This window comes from Hydra vulgaris, chromosome 04 (assembly GCF_038396675.1).
Source record: "Hydra vulgaris chromosome 04, alternate assembly HydraT2T_AEP".
In the NCBI taxonomy this organism is placed as follows: Eukaryota; Metazoa; Cnidaria; class Hydrozoa; order Anthoathecata; family Hydridae; genus Hydra; species Hydra vulgaris.
The window spans coordinates 37705394-37721197 of NC_088923.1; the positions used below are offsets into that span (position 1 = coordinate 37705394).

The window sequence follows — 15804 nt, forward strand, 5'->3', positions numbered from 1 at the left end:
CCAGTAAGGGCAACCGGTTGTGGAAAGATACGACATTAAAAAAAATGTTGTAAATATTTAATTTTATGTTTTTCATTAATCTTTGAGTTCAGATTTATTTAGACAAGTAATCCAGTGATCATGAAATACTTGGATTTCTTGTTGGGTATGATAAACTAGCCAATATTTTTCTTGTTGTGTATGATAGATTAGCCAATATTCTTTATTTTAAATGATGTGTAAACTATAAATCTTTACTAGCAGTAAATTAATTTCAAATGTCACTTAAAAAAAAAGCAACTTTGAAGTCTGATGCAAATTGTTGGCAAATTTTTTTTTGGATGAACCTGTATAACTGCCTGCACAAATACAGGTTCAGGTCACCAGTAACAAATACTTAAAAATAGTGTATTAAAAATGTTGTAACTTTGATATTACCCTACTATTATTGATATTATTATATTAGTATTGAACAAACCTTTAATTTTTTATTACTCTTTTTGTTGAAATTTTTTTATGCCTTTACAAAGTATTCAATAATATTTATATGCACAAACATACAACATTAAATTTTATTAAAAAAATATATAGAATACAACTGGTTGTACAAGGATACCATTGTGCACTCAGCATACTTGTATTATCAATGGGAAATAAAAAATTAAACATGCTTACTACAATGTCAGCATCTTTAACCAATGGTTTTACTTTTGCATAGAAAGATATTTTATTACTTGACCGTTGATAAATAATTCTAAAAAGTTTATTTTAAAATTGCATGTAACAATAAGTAATTAAAAATATGAATGAAGGAATAAAACAAAATAAAAAAGAATGAATAATTAATTAAAGTAACTATGCGTAATATTTATTTCTAATATTTAATACTTATTGACACTTAAAGTTAAGCATCTTAAGGATTTTTCAATTAACAATTAATAAACATTCTTATTTTAAATAAGCACAAAGTAGTTAAATTATATGAAATATATGACAATTTGTTTAAATTTTTCAAATAAATTTATCTTAATTTTAACTTAATTTATTTCATTTCGAACATGAAAACATTTTTAATGCATTTTAAAAGCATATAAAAAAGTTTTAATAAGATGTTTTTATATTTGTAGCAAGAAATTAACAACATTACAAGAAATACACTAAACTAAAGAAATACACTAAACTACAAATAATACCAAATAAATATAGTTTATTTGCCAGAGTTAATTGAATGGTTTTTGGTTAAGAAATTATTTGTCAGCATATTGTTTTTAAACGGAAATATTGCTTGGATATTCTTTTTTAAAATTTAAATCATGCTTACTTAATAATTCCAAATTTCTGTGGGTGGCTTTTTACCCCGCGATTTATGTCTAATCCATACTGCAGTAAATAATATAAATAATAATAATAAAAATAATAATAAAAATAATAATAAAATAATTCCAAATTTCTGTGGCTTTTTAGTAAGAGTAGTTTAAATAAAGTCAAAAGAGATGTTCAAGTCAAGAGAGATGTTTAACCCATTGTCACTGAACCTGAAACTACAGCTTCATTTATGGGCACAGCGACAGGTGTCTGTCTCAACCTTGTTTTTGCTCTCAATATTTACTGTGTCTAGCTGTGGCAGCAGGATCAGAGCAAAACATAATGGTCTCATTTTTGTCAACATTTTTTGGATTTCTAAAGAACTTTTAATATGATATGCAAATTATGCCCAGACCTTGCTTCAAATCCTAGGCCTCTTGCTTCTAAAGCAAGCGCTTTAACTACTATGCCACGGTTGCTGTATAATTATTTATTATAAACTAAAATTATTATTTTTTGGTTACTAATTAACCATGACGATGTTAACTATGACGATGACTAACAAAACATGACGAAGAACAAGTATAGCAAAGTAATTTTTAAATGTAAAAAAAAAATAATAAAAAAACAATTTGTGTTGAAATAAAAAGTCTAAAAAATTCTAAAAAATTCAGTAATTTAAGTTATGGAATCTTTACAACTCTTAATATTTTTGAATGAACATGAACAAAAGAATATTAACAATGTTCATTAAAAAATTATGAATGTCTATTTTATAAAGGAATAAAATTGTTAAGAATATTAGGTTAAATATTCAGCTGTTTTTTAGTTTTTGGTTTTTTTGAAAGCAATAAATAAGATTTAATAAGTGATGAATAGACTTAGGGCCTAAAAAAGAATTTTCGAATATTGACTCTTTATAACAAATCTATTTCTAAAACTTTTTTTTTTTTTTTACTCTCTCAATTCTTTAATTCCACTTTTCAACCTTGACAAACAAGGCCGCTGTGCATAGAAACAGATTAATATACATAAAACATGTAGTGTATTTTATAATTAATATTTTTTATAAATTGAAAAAAAGTTAATAGCTTTTGAATTTAACTGAAAGTTAAATGAAATCTTATAATTGTTAACGAATTTAACTGAAAGCCAAATTTATATTTTAACTTCGGCACCGAAGTCAAAGCCGAAGTCAACTTCAGTCCTTAAATCAAACCAAAACAAAAAATAACACTAGTGAAAAATTAATAATTTGTTAGTAAAGTTATTGGTTTATTAAACTTGTAAAACTTTAAAATAAGTCCAAAAGCTTAACACAAGATAAACCTTGTTTTATTAAATGCCAAAATAGATAACATTTGTATACCAAGTGGGCATTTGTTTTTAAAAGTTATGTTCTAAATGTATTTTAAATGCCTTTTAAACATCTTACGTAAAGAATGCTAAAAAGACATTTAAAAAACGTTAAAAAGACATTTAGAATGTAATTTTTAAAAACAAATGTACTCCCAATACAAATTCACCTGTAGGGTGAATTTGTATTGGGAGTAGGACATGCATCAACCATCATCTTTTGCAGGACATGCATCAACCAAGTTGATACTTTTCACCAATTTTAAATATAAAACCATGTTAATGCAACTTTGGACAATTGGAAATTTTTCAGCAGATATTATTTCAAAATTTCTTTGAACCTCAACAAAACAGGCAAGATTTCATAAGCAGTATCCATTTTTTTAAGAGATGGATATCTTTTGCCAACTTTTCCTTTCACAAAAAAACAAATTCTTATTCTGTATAATGTTATTCTTGCATTGAGAAAACATTCTCTTATACATAATATTAATCTTGAGAAATTTTACTGCCATATTCAATTATTTAGGACTAAAAATTTGTAATATATCCAATTAAAACACAACTGTTTGCTTTAAATACTAATAATAAAAAGTTTATCTCACTTATAGTAAAAAGTTTATCTCACTAATGGTAAAAAGTTTATTTCACTAATGGTAAAAAGTTTACCACAGATTTTGTTTTACAAAAGTTTATCTCACTGATGGTTTCTTTTAGAGAAAGGCTGATTGGTTCAAAATTGTTTAAAGGTTTTTAACAATACATCTCTCTTGTTCTAATCTGATGTTTTTTATTAAATTTATATGTAGATAAGTATAGTTTTTCATTAAAATCTTGCTGTATCTCATAACAAAGTGAGTTTGGGTTTATATGCGGTAGTGGTGTAGTGGTAAGAGCGCTCGCTTTGTAAGCGAGAGGTTTGGAGTTCGACTCCCACCACGTCCCTGGAAGTACCGCGCTCAACTTAGTTTCTCTGCGCAGCGGCCTTGGTTGGCAAGGTTCGTGTTTCGGAATTAAAGAGTTGAGAGAGGGTTGCACCACGAATAACAACTAAAAAAAAAAATACTAAAAAACATTTAAAAAAAAAAATGAGTAGCCTCCTCGACTGCAGTGGCCCCCTCGGGCCTTGGGGAAAAATCTAAAAAAAAAAAAAAAAAAAAATCTCATTATAATAAGACAATAAAAAGAAATTGAAAAGGCAAGCAAACGACTTCCAAAGCAAAAACTCACTTTGTCTATTTTGCTAAAATTTATTATCTATTTTGCTGTTTCAAAATTCTTAATAACTATAACTAGTCAACAAACTTTTTTTTAAATTCAATTTCATATTAACAATATTTAGTAGTAGAGCCAGCACAACCAGAAACTAATATTGGGTGTGTGCGTCAAGTGGTAATGTTGTGGACTTCATCATACTCATTAAATGATTTTTAGTTAGGTCAATTAGCGAATTTAGATATTTTTTTAAATAGTTGTCAAATCTCAAGAAACATGTGATCTTACAGTGAGTTATCAATGCTGTTGCAACCAACATTGTGAAATAGTAATGTGTCATCAACATACAAGTTTTTGAGACTATAGAATTTATCAAGTACCTGTTGACACACTGTTGACACTTGTAGCCCTGTTGACACTAAGGCAAAAAATATATACCTAGCAACATTTTTAAAACCTATACAATACATCTAAGATAATTTTAGTTATGGTTTTAAATTAAGTTTTTGTTTCAACCACACCACTTTTTATTTACATTTTTTAACATTTATTTTTCACAATTTACTTAGTAAACTATTGTACTTAAATTTAAATACAAAATTATAGTATAAGACTTAAATCATAAAAAGATTCATAAAAAAAATTAACAATGAAATGAAAAATAAGAAGAAAAAGCAAAAGACCCATTAAAACAAAAAAATAATTTACTGCGGATCATCATTAAACATATTTACAGCAGCATTTCCAATTCCATCAAATTCTATGGTAGCATCTTTTGGAGCAATTGGAATATTAACAGTTGGAAGTATTATCTAAAATAAATTTTCTATTATAATTTAATATAAAATATTACAATATATATATATATATGTATATATATATATATATATATATATATATATATATATATATATATATATATATAATATATATATATATATAATATATATATATATATATATATATATATATAATATATATATATATATAATATATATATATAATATATATATAATATATATATATATATATATATATATATATATATATATATATATATATATATATATATATATATATATATATATATATATATATATATAGTTTATTCCTGGAAAATGAAACACTGGTTAACTCATCGGTTAAATTTTTCTTTTAGAAGTCATTTCATATAAAACATAACTAACAGCAGCCTAATATTTTCTATATTTTTTTGTTGTATTTAGTTGAATATGTATTATTCATAAAGGCAATAATAACATTAATAACAATAACAATCATGTCATCTCATTAATTTTTAATGACATGATATGTTATTAAAATGAAACTTATTGATCAGCTGATGATAATTTTTTCAGTAAACTTTTTCAGCAAAATTTAATGTTTATTTAATAATTTAATAACTTAATTTTTAATATAGTAAATAATACAGCAAACAGTTATAATTCAATGTATCAAAGTTAAATCAATAGCTTTGGGACAAGTTCACTGGATGTTTGTTGGGAAATTAACAGGAAGTTCACTAAATTTTGGAACAAGTTGATCGAAGTTTACTGGAAGCTTTTTTAAAGATTGTTATGTCAATATCATGCAAAAAATATTCGTCATTTAGATCAGATTTAAAATTTTCAACAACTTTTACTGTTTATTATTAAGGAAGGTTAAAGCAACAGTTTGTCTAACTCTAACCAAATATCAGTTATTAACTAACAATTGTTTTCCACCCTGAATATTATTTAAAAAATAATTACCAAACCAGTAGCTTTTGCTAAATCTTCATCGACTGTTTTAGTGAATGAGATATTCATAACTGTATCAAGTGGATTTGTAACAGATAAAATAACTTCATTTTCCTACAAAAATTTTTAAAATATTGACATTTTTGATGCCAAAATGAAATATAGATAGGTGGGAGGTGGAGGGGGCAACAAAACACATAGCAATCCAGTGTTAGGCCTAATTTTAAATAAAATGATGGATTTCACAGAAACTGCTAAAATAATAAAAGAAACAAAATAAACAAAAATAAATAAATTAAGATTTCTACCTATATATATAACATATATATATAGACTATAGAGTAAAATATAATATGTATAATATATATATATATATATATAAATATATATAATATACATGTAATATATATATAGACTATAGAGTAAAATGAAATAGTTAAGAGTTGAATTTTTTTACAGAAAAAAAATTTAAAAATAATTTACTTTTTAAGTTGTAAATAATTTTGAGCTTTATTTAAGAACACACATATCAAATCAACATTTTTTTTTGGTTTTTTAAAAGAAAAAAAAAAGGAAAAGAAAATTTGTTTTTTTGGGAGAATGAATTATGCACTTTCGATGTTATTAAAAGGTAAAGGGGGTTATTTAGATGAGCATAACTTAATCAAAAAAACAACCAATACTAACAATTAAAAAAACAACCAATTAATAATAATAATAAAAGTTTACTCTTGTGATAATGTTGAATCATAGTCTAATCTTGTTGAATTGTTGAGAAGGTTCTGTAGGTTGAGATTTTAGAACTTTTTGGTGCAATAAAACTTGTTACTTTGCACATAACATGTTTTGGTATGCATGTTTAACATAACCAAACTTTGCAATTTGATCATGCCCACTAAAACCATTCACTAAAAGGTTGCCACTACAATTCTGGAATAAAATTCCCTGATTTTTCCTGATTTTTTTAATGAAATTTAGTTTATTTTTCCCTAACGTTTCATTCATTCATACTCAAAAGCTTAGGTATTAAAACTTCAGCATTAACCACTAAACACACTACCTACACCCTTTACAGATTCCCCAAACAGATAGCCTGCTTTCCATATACAAGGAAAATCTGGAATGTCAAAATATGTCTCTCCATATACAAGGAATTTCTCTATTTCTGTTCAACATTAAAAACAATAATTTAAAATAATTTTAAAAGTTTCATTTGTGACATATCGGTCTGATTGTCAGCTGCTTTAGTGAATGTAACAAATTTATTATTGTATGTTTTACATACTTCACTCAAATCAAATCAAATCAAATGTATTTTGAAATAGATTTTACATTTCATGGAATATTTACATATAGTACAAGTACTAGTTTTAAGTAAACACCATAATAAGAAACTAAAAAAAAACAAAAAAAAAACAACAACCAATAAATGTAAAACAGTTCAATACTTAAACTTTATGGAATAATAGTTAAGTAAGAAGTTTGATAAATTTAGAACAAAATTCAATTTACTTTTATACATCTATCTAGAATATAAGACTTTTATATACCTAATTAAAATATAGCAATAAAAGAGAAGTAGATTATAATAATATAGTATATAATATAGTATATAATAATATAGTATATAATAATATAGTATATAATACAGTAACAACATTATAAATAATATTGTAATATAAGTATCGGTAATAATAATAGGCAATAATAATAAAAACTCCAGTTATTGGTAATAATAATCAAAATAATAATAATACTAACAATAAAAATAACAACTCTATTAATAATAATAAAAATAATAATAATAACAATAGTATTAATAGTAATAATAATAACAATAGCAACAATAATAATAACAATAATAAAAATAGTAATACTTATAATAGTGATAGTTGGAAATAGAATAGTGATATAAAAATAATATTAATTAGAGAAAAAGTTAAGATAGAGCAAGTATAAGTAGTAATAAATCAGCATTGAAATGAATAAAGTTAAAATGGATAGTAGATAGTTAGCAGCAGAGTAGCATAGAAATTAGGAAGAATACTTGTTTAATAAAAAAGTAAATAGACTGTTTTTGAATTTGGAAAATGTAGGGAGAGATTTTAACTGTGGGGGAGACTATTCCATGTGCATATGCTCTGATATTTAATTGATGGTCTAAACAAAAATATAATATGACCATCAATTAAATACAACGATATTTAATTGATGGTCTATAAACAAAAATAAAAACCATGACTAAGTCATGGTTTTTTTTTGTTTATTTTTTTAAGTGATTTGTCTATTAAAAGCAGATTGGTATCATCAGCGAAGTGGTAAGCAGTGGAAAACTTCAGAGAGGTATTAAGATCATTAACAAAGTTAAGGAAAAACAATGGTCCTAATACAGAGCCTTGTGGGACACCATTTGTTGATTTTTATAATTCATATTCTATCCCATTAATAGAAACAAATTGTGTTTATTTTGAAGATAAGAAGAAAATCATTGGAGTGTTGTGCCTCTGATACCATAGTACTCCAACTTTCTGATTAGAATGGAATTATCAACTGTATCAAAAGCTTTCTAGAGGTCAACAAAAACACCACATGCAAACAATTTATTGTCCAAAGCTGTTCTAATTATTTTATTTATATCAATTAGTGCATGAGTTGTTGAATAATTGTTTCTAAACCCATACTGATTTTTATAAAGACATTTGAATTTCTCCAGAAAGTTGTAAAGTCTATTGTGCATAGATTTTTCAAATAATGTCTCTGCTCTCTGCTACTTTTTGGTCTTAGATCCAGAATGTCGAGCAAAATGCATAGGGAAAATTTTCACATTAAGTGACAGTTAAATAATCAGCTCTTCTGACAGGAGAATCATGGAAAAGATTGTATGAAACTTTCATTAACCTTTTTCATTCCCTACATTCATCATGGATTACATAGAGGTTGCAACTCCGTTAAAAAGTTTAGGTGGCTCTTGTTGGTCATGCTACTTTTCAATAAGATCAAGAAGTAAGCAATTCACACTTGGATCATGCTGGGTGTATTGACACAGTTGTGTCAATACACCCAGCATGCTCCTGATTATTACTCTTATCTCACTATGGTTTCTGTACTTTTATATAATTTTTCTATTACTTCACTTGCTTATTGAGCTAGATCAGCTGTCTATGCATATCTCACTTTATCTATGTTTTATATGCTGCCGATAAGTTTGATATGATGCGTGGTATTCAAATAAGGATGTGCGCATATATATGTGTGTATGAATGTATGTATGTATGTATGTATGTATGTATGTATGTATGTATGTGTGTATGTGTGTATGTATGTATGTATGTATGTATGTATGTATGTATGTATGTATGTATGTATGTATGTATGTATTTATGTATGTATATGTATGTATGTATGTATGTATGTATGTATGTATGTATGTATGTAATACATACATTGTGTGTATGTATGAATGCACAAATGCACACTATACCTGACCATGCATATAATATTTTGTAGTGACAATATGACCATAGCTTTTTTGATATTTTAAAAACAATTACAAAAGGCAAAAAAAAGCAAAATTTTACAGACAAGAGAATTACAAAAAAAAACTTACTAAAAAAGGAATGAAATCTTAACTAAAAATAAAATAATAATAATAATAAAAAATATACAACTCAAGTAAAACATAGCAAAGCTCAAAAAATTATAACTATATTAGAAAATTTAAATTAAGAATTAAATTACTTTAAAATTTAGATCTTTTATAATGTTTTTATAAAATTAAGTTACAATCTTTTATATAAAATAACAACCTACTTGATCTAAATGATTGTGCAATAAAATTTATTGTTCAATTTATCTGAGAGTTTTATATAATTTATTTTATTTATGTGCTTGTGTTTATATTCAACAAGATTCTAATTGAAAAAAAGCTAGTTGAATAATTTAATGGAAAAGTCAATCTTTTTAAAAAACCATTTCATGTTTTGTTTAGGTAAAGTTTAAAAAATATATATTTCATACATACATACATACATACATACATATATATATATATATACATACATACATACATATATATATATATATATATATATATATATATATATATATATATATATATATATATATATATATATATATATATATATATATATATATATATATATATATATATATATAGAAAAGAGAGAGAGAGAGAGAGAGAGAGAGAGATAAACTTACTTCATCTTGATAAAGATGTGTATTGTGAAAATTCTTGTGAATTTGAAGGATGGGACAGTACTGCCTAAATATAAATTTATTTATATAAATTTAAGTTTACAATTAATAAGCAGTAAAAAGTAAATATTTACACAATGATATTAAAGTAATAATTAAATACTCTGACTAAAATCTGCTGAAATCTGAAAACACATACATTTACAAAAGGTTTGGGTTGAATAATTTAATGGAAAAGTCAATCTTTTTAAAAAACCATTTCATGTTTTGTTTAGGTAAAGTTTAAAAAATATATATTTCATACATACATACATACATACATACATACATACATACATACATACATACATACATACATACATACTGATTTTATTACAAAAGTGATTTGATATATAAGTAAATGCCCAGTTAAAAATTCTTAAGACCAACTTTAGGAGCAGGAGTCAAAATACTATCTGGTTTAAATTAAATAAAATTAATCAAAAACTTTAAAATATAGAATTTATGTGTTTATATGAATTGTATGTTTAATTTAATTATTATATGAGATATATATGAAATGCATTAATATATGTCCATGAAAAAAAAAAGTTAAAGCTAATTTAAAGCATCAACTAATTCTTCCCTTTTTATCAACTAATCCTAATAGTATAAATATATATAAACGCAAGGGCATTATTACAAAATTGTAGAAGGAGCTTATTATGATTAGGGGTAATTTTTGATGGTGAATGCTTTTAACAACTCTGGAAAAGGTTCAGGATCCCCTTTCAGCTTTAAAAGCATTATGCTTTGCAACCAAACAGACCTGGTTCATTGGGCCTAAATCAGACTGTTTAATCCTATTTTCATAAACTATTGGCATTGTTGCAATCAAATAGGCCCGTTTCTTATGAGTTGGCAATTCTTGTTCTGAAACTTTGAACTGCCTTTTTTGCCTCATTTTCTAGGGCATTTGCGTCACGATCGGTATCTTTGACTTGCTCTTTATCTGCACCTTCTGCACCTTATCTGCGCCTTCTTAAGGCTTCAGTCTCTTATGTGGCAATCTGCTTCTTTGACTTGCTTTTAATCTGTTTGACATGATTGGTTGACATGGTTTTTGTTTTAATTTTTTGGTATAGCAAAATGTCTATTCTTGAGTAAAAAGTTCAACAGCAATTTGATTTAATTTGTTTTGGGTAAATAAATTGGATAATAAATAGAAGTTTGTCAGAATTAACTTAAACTTATTTAACAGCACTTAAATTTATGCAATGTGAAGACCACATAAATTTATGCAATGTGAAGACTGCATAAATTTATGCAATGTGAAGACCACATAAATTTATGCAATGTGAAGACCACATAAATTTATGCAATGTGAAGACCACATAAATTTATGCAATGTGAAGACTGCATAAATTTAAGTGCTGATTTTTGTGATAGCTTTCTGTTACTCTTACAGTTTGAATCTTTGAATTTCTCATCTGTTAACTTATAATGTTGATCAGTGTAATCTGTTAACTTATAATGTTGAGTCTACTTTTAGACCCAATAAATTTAAAAATTTAGAAGCATAATGGTTACATATTGGATTTACACTTAAAATAGTTTAATGGAAAAAACACTAAATCAAATAAGTCCATATTATGTATATATATATTTTCATAATTTAACCAATGCTTTTAAAGCATTGACTCACTGACTTATGGATTTTTAAAATTCCCTTTCCAAAACCTGAAAGACTCATAATAATGAATAATTGCAAAACAAACAAAAAAATAAAAAATATGAAAGTTTTTACTTTATAGTTGTAATAAAAAAAGATCATAGATTCATGATATTTTCAGATTTGTAAATGTCAGGAATTAATGCATACTTTCTTTCTGTTAGGGGTACATGTATACTACGGATTTTCTGGTAGAAATACATGACCTCTAAAAACTTACATTATTAACTTTAAAAAAAAACTTACATTCCACCAAGTTGAATTTTAAACTTTATTGAAGAAGGATTAAATTCTGGCTTACACAAATTGTGTTCACACTCCTAAATAAATAAAGAATCATTAAAAACAAAAATTATCTTTATTCAACTATTATTTTTTTTTACAAACCTTGCATCTCTGAGACCTTCGAACCATCAAATGTTTTTGTTTAGGGTATAACTGTTTTGCATAGTGTGGTTGAGTACCCGGAGTTTGTAATGATTGATTTAAATTTAACACTAAAAACATAAAAATTAAAACCAAACATAATATTTTGTATTTATACATTGGAAATGGCATTTATAATAACCTTTGTAACCAGTAACCAATTTTTTATCTATTTACCTAGTACCTAATCTTTATTTATTGTATATTAGAAATTATAAAATTTATATTAATAATTTTATTATAGTGCCATAATTCCCTGTATATAATTACTAATTAAGAATTAGGAGCTGTTAACCACCAAAAATCAGGAACATAAAAATTTATTCATGAAAAATGAACTAGAATTATAGTCAGACTTCTAATTTTTACAAGTTTTCTTTTAAAGGTATTTTTTGTTGTATTTATTAAAAATTATTTATTTTTTGTTGTAAAAGCATTAGATTCTTACTGACACAAAACACATTGACATATAGACCCATATTATCTAAATATCTATATTGATAACTTAAAACTTTGTTTATTTTATTGATTATTAACGGCTTATTATTGATTGATTATTAACGGTTTATCATTAATTGATTATTAAAGGTTTATTATTAATACCAAACAAATTAATGTTCCTTTGAGTGCTTTTAAACAGAGAATCATTAACAACAAAACAATAAAAAAAAATTTAAATTTTTTTTGTTTGTTTGAAATCTGTTGAAAATTTTAAACTTTTTAAACTAATATAACTCACCCCTTCAAAGTTATGTCTTCTTTCTATATCACTTCTTTTTTTTATGTGTGTATATATATATATATATATATATATATATATATATATATATATATATATATATATATATATATATATATATATATATATATATATATATATATATATACACACACACAAACATATATATATACATATATTTTAATAACATTAACAGTAGCAAATGTTATACAACACTTGTAATCAGCTACTTTTTTTTAAACTTGGTCACAATACTGTGGTATCTGCAGTAACTAGATTTTATAAGTTATTTAATATTTTTTAATTTAAAGTTAAACTTAAAGTTAATTAACTTAAATTTTAACGCATAAAAATTAAGTTTGTCTAATGGTTAAGCTAAAAAAAAATCACTTTTTTATCCTTTTTTTTTTGTAGCTTAGCCTCTTTTATTTTAAATCACTAAACACAGTAATGCACTGTAATGATATAAAAACTTACATCATACTATGGTATAATAGAATGTAATAATCTGATACTATTGATGCTTTGTACTTTTATTTATTTAATTGTCAACTATATAGTTATAAACTATATTAATTATATAGTTATGAACTATAATAGATACATAATTATGAATATAAGTACATAGTAAAGTTAACTTTTGTTGCAATCATTTTATTATACAATTAGTTTACTATCAGTTTATTGAGAAATAAACTCAACCAAGGCTAACAAAATATAAGCAAAAAATTTGATTTTTATGGTTGATATGTCAATTTTTTATAAACTTTTATTATTTGTTGTCTTCTTTTTTTATAACTTGTACAATTTATATTTTAGTAATAAATTTTTTTATATAGACATTTGAAATTGAATTAATGGCTAATTTAGTTTGATCAAAAGATCAAACTCATTTATTTGTTTTTTCTTCTTGGAAAATCATAGCAGTCGATGCTACAACTTGCTAAGACAACATTCAATAGAAAACAAGAACAACATCCAATAATAAGATGCAATTACTTTTGAATCATATTTATTTTTTTCATTTCTAATGGGCAAAAAGATTTACATTTTTTCAATTTGCTAGACCAATCAAAATAGATAAGTGATTGCGTAAACTTGAATAAAATTAAAATAGGGTTTTACAATTTTAAGGATACTAAATTGACTTAACTTGTATATATATATAGCTTACTTATGTGTTGCCTTATATATGTTTGGCTGATTATTTGTAAACTTGGTTTATTTTCTTTTGTTTGGTTGGTTATTTTTTGTTATGTATTTAGATAATTTTAACCACTCAGTATGTTTAACTATATGTATGTTAACAAAATTTTCATTTTGAAAGCAAGTCGATGCTCCTGTTTGATAATGCACATCAGCAACAATATCTACTTTTAAGTAATAGCAATGATCAAAAAGTTTGTTCCTATGAGATTTAGTGCAGTTTGAAGAGCTGTGGTGATATATATTTGCTTGTCCAAATAACCAAAAGTTTTTAAACAGAAAATTGTTTTAAAATAATTTTTTCTTATAAATTTTCTTTGTTAAATAACTGAATAGAATTTCTATAAATGGTGCAGTAATTTTAGGCACTTTAACTAAGGCTATTTAACTTAAGTCTAAAGTTAATTATTAGTGTTATAATCTATAGACAAATAGTTAAAGCTATTCTATTAAATAAATGAATGTCGCATTTTTTGTGTAAAATTAAGTGTAACTAGCACTTATAAATTAAATGTAAAATAAAACATGTACTACAAATCGGTAGGACAAAGTACTAACTTTTAATTTTTCTATTTTAGGAATTGGCAGGCTGCATTCGGTTTACCTTACCACAACTAGAAAAATGGAAACAACCTCCCACTACAAGCCAATTCCATAATTTCAATATTTTATATTTACTATTTTATTTCATGTATATTTGCTATTTGTGTTCTTTTATATTTATTATTTCCTTTCTTTTATATTTACTATTTCCTTTTTTTAATATTTACTATTTAGAACTCTAACATTTAGTACAAAATAAATTCGAAAAATCTTTTTTTTTTAATTAGTTTTTAAGATTAACTCACTTGTTTCACTGTTACTTAGATGAACTTTTTTTCTAAAAATTTATAACGCTTACAATAACTATTTTTGATAGATATACTACTTTGTTAAAACTTTAAGTTAAATAGTTAAATATGTTTTAAAAACAAATTTAGATAGCAACTTCCAACTTGCTTGAAATAAATGTTTTTACAGTTAGTATATAATTATATAATGTTGTAATAAACATAGTATATAACTTAATTACCAGTCTCCAAAGAAACTGAGTTGGTGTAATATGAATCATCAATAGGTGGAATATCAGTCAAAGAATCTGAAAATAATGGAACAGCTTCTTTATGTATAGAGGAGTTTACACTAAATTTAAAAAAAGAAAAAAATTTAAAAGATTTAACCTGAACAGCTTAAAAAACAGGATTTATCTTTTAAAAAGACTGTAATTAATATAATTTTAATTTACTTAGCATATTTTAAAGGTCAAATATACCTAGACCTTGCCAAAGGTGAACTTGATGGTGAACCCATACTAGTTGTCCTCTTTTTCCCAAGAGAAAGGGCATAGCCATATCGATCCTAATCAAACAATTTTGACAAGATATTAAATATGTAGCATCATTGTTTATTAAGATATGGAAGCAAAAAAATTCACTATTGAACAATAATTAATTTTATATATTATAATAAAACATACCATTAAATATAAATTTGTTCTTCTTTTAGAAATTTTTTGTCTCTCTTTTTCAATTTTGTCTTGATGGGCTAATTTTTTATAATTATCTAATAGCAGCTGCAAGTTTTTTGCAAAAGGAAGTTCAACATCAAGCCAACCTCCACTAGCTTAAAAAAACAACAATCTTTTACTAATCTTTAAAACTGTCTAAAAAAAATAATCAAATAAAATGATAAGAACATTACAATAGCCAACATTACAAGTATAAACAAAATCAAATAAGTTAAATAAAAATGTTTGTTTATTATGAAATTTAAAAATTTTTCTCCTCTTTTTCTTTCTCTTAAGTGTATACCATTTTTTAGGCTTATTTATTTTTTACACCATTTCCATTAAGTTAAAATTTCTTGAGTAGCTC

At 24.6% G+C, this 15804-nt stretch overlaps 1 protein-coding gene across 1 annotated transcript in view; it reads right to left on the bottom strand.

Moving 5' to 3' along the window:
- The window catches only part of LOC101239131 (dynactin subunit 4), a 45511-nt gene that overhangs the window by 11070 nt on the left and 18637 nt on the right, over window positions 1–15804 (bottom strand). Inside the window, exons 4-12 of the mRNA XM_065796244.1 lie at window positions 15408–15553; window positions 15204–15289; window positions 14964–15073; window positions 11908–12017; window positions 11767–11840; window positions 9813–9876; window positions 5607–5708; window positions 4564–4667; window positions 655–733 (exon numbers count right to left, since the gene is read on the bottom strand). Of these exons, the coding sequence (XP_065652316.1) occupies window positions 655–733; window positions 4564–4667; window positions 5607–5708; window positions 9813–9876; window positions 11767–11840; window positions 11908–12017; window positions 14964–15073; window positions 15204–15289; window positions 15408–15553 (875 nt within the window). The remainder of the gene's footprint in view (window positions 1–654; window positions 734–4563; window positions 4668–5606; window positions 5709–9812; window positions 9877–11766; window positions 11841–11907; window positions 12018–14963; window positions 15074–15203; window positions 15290–15407; window positions 15554–15804) is intronic.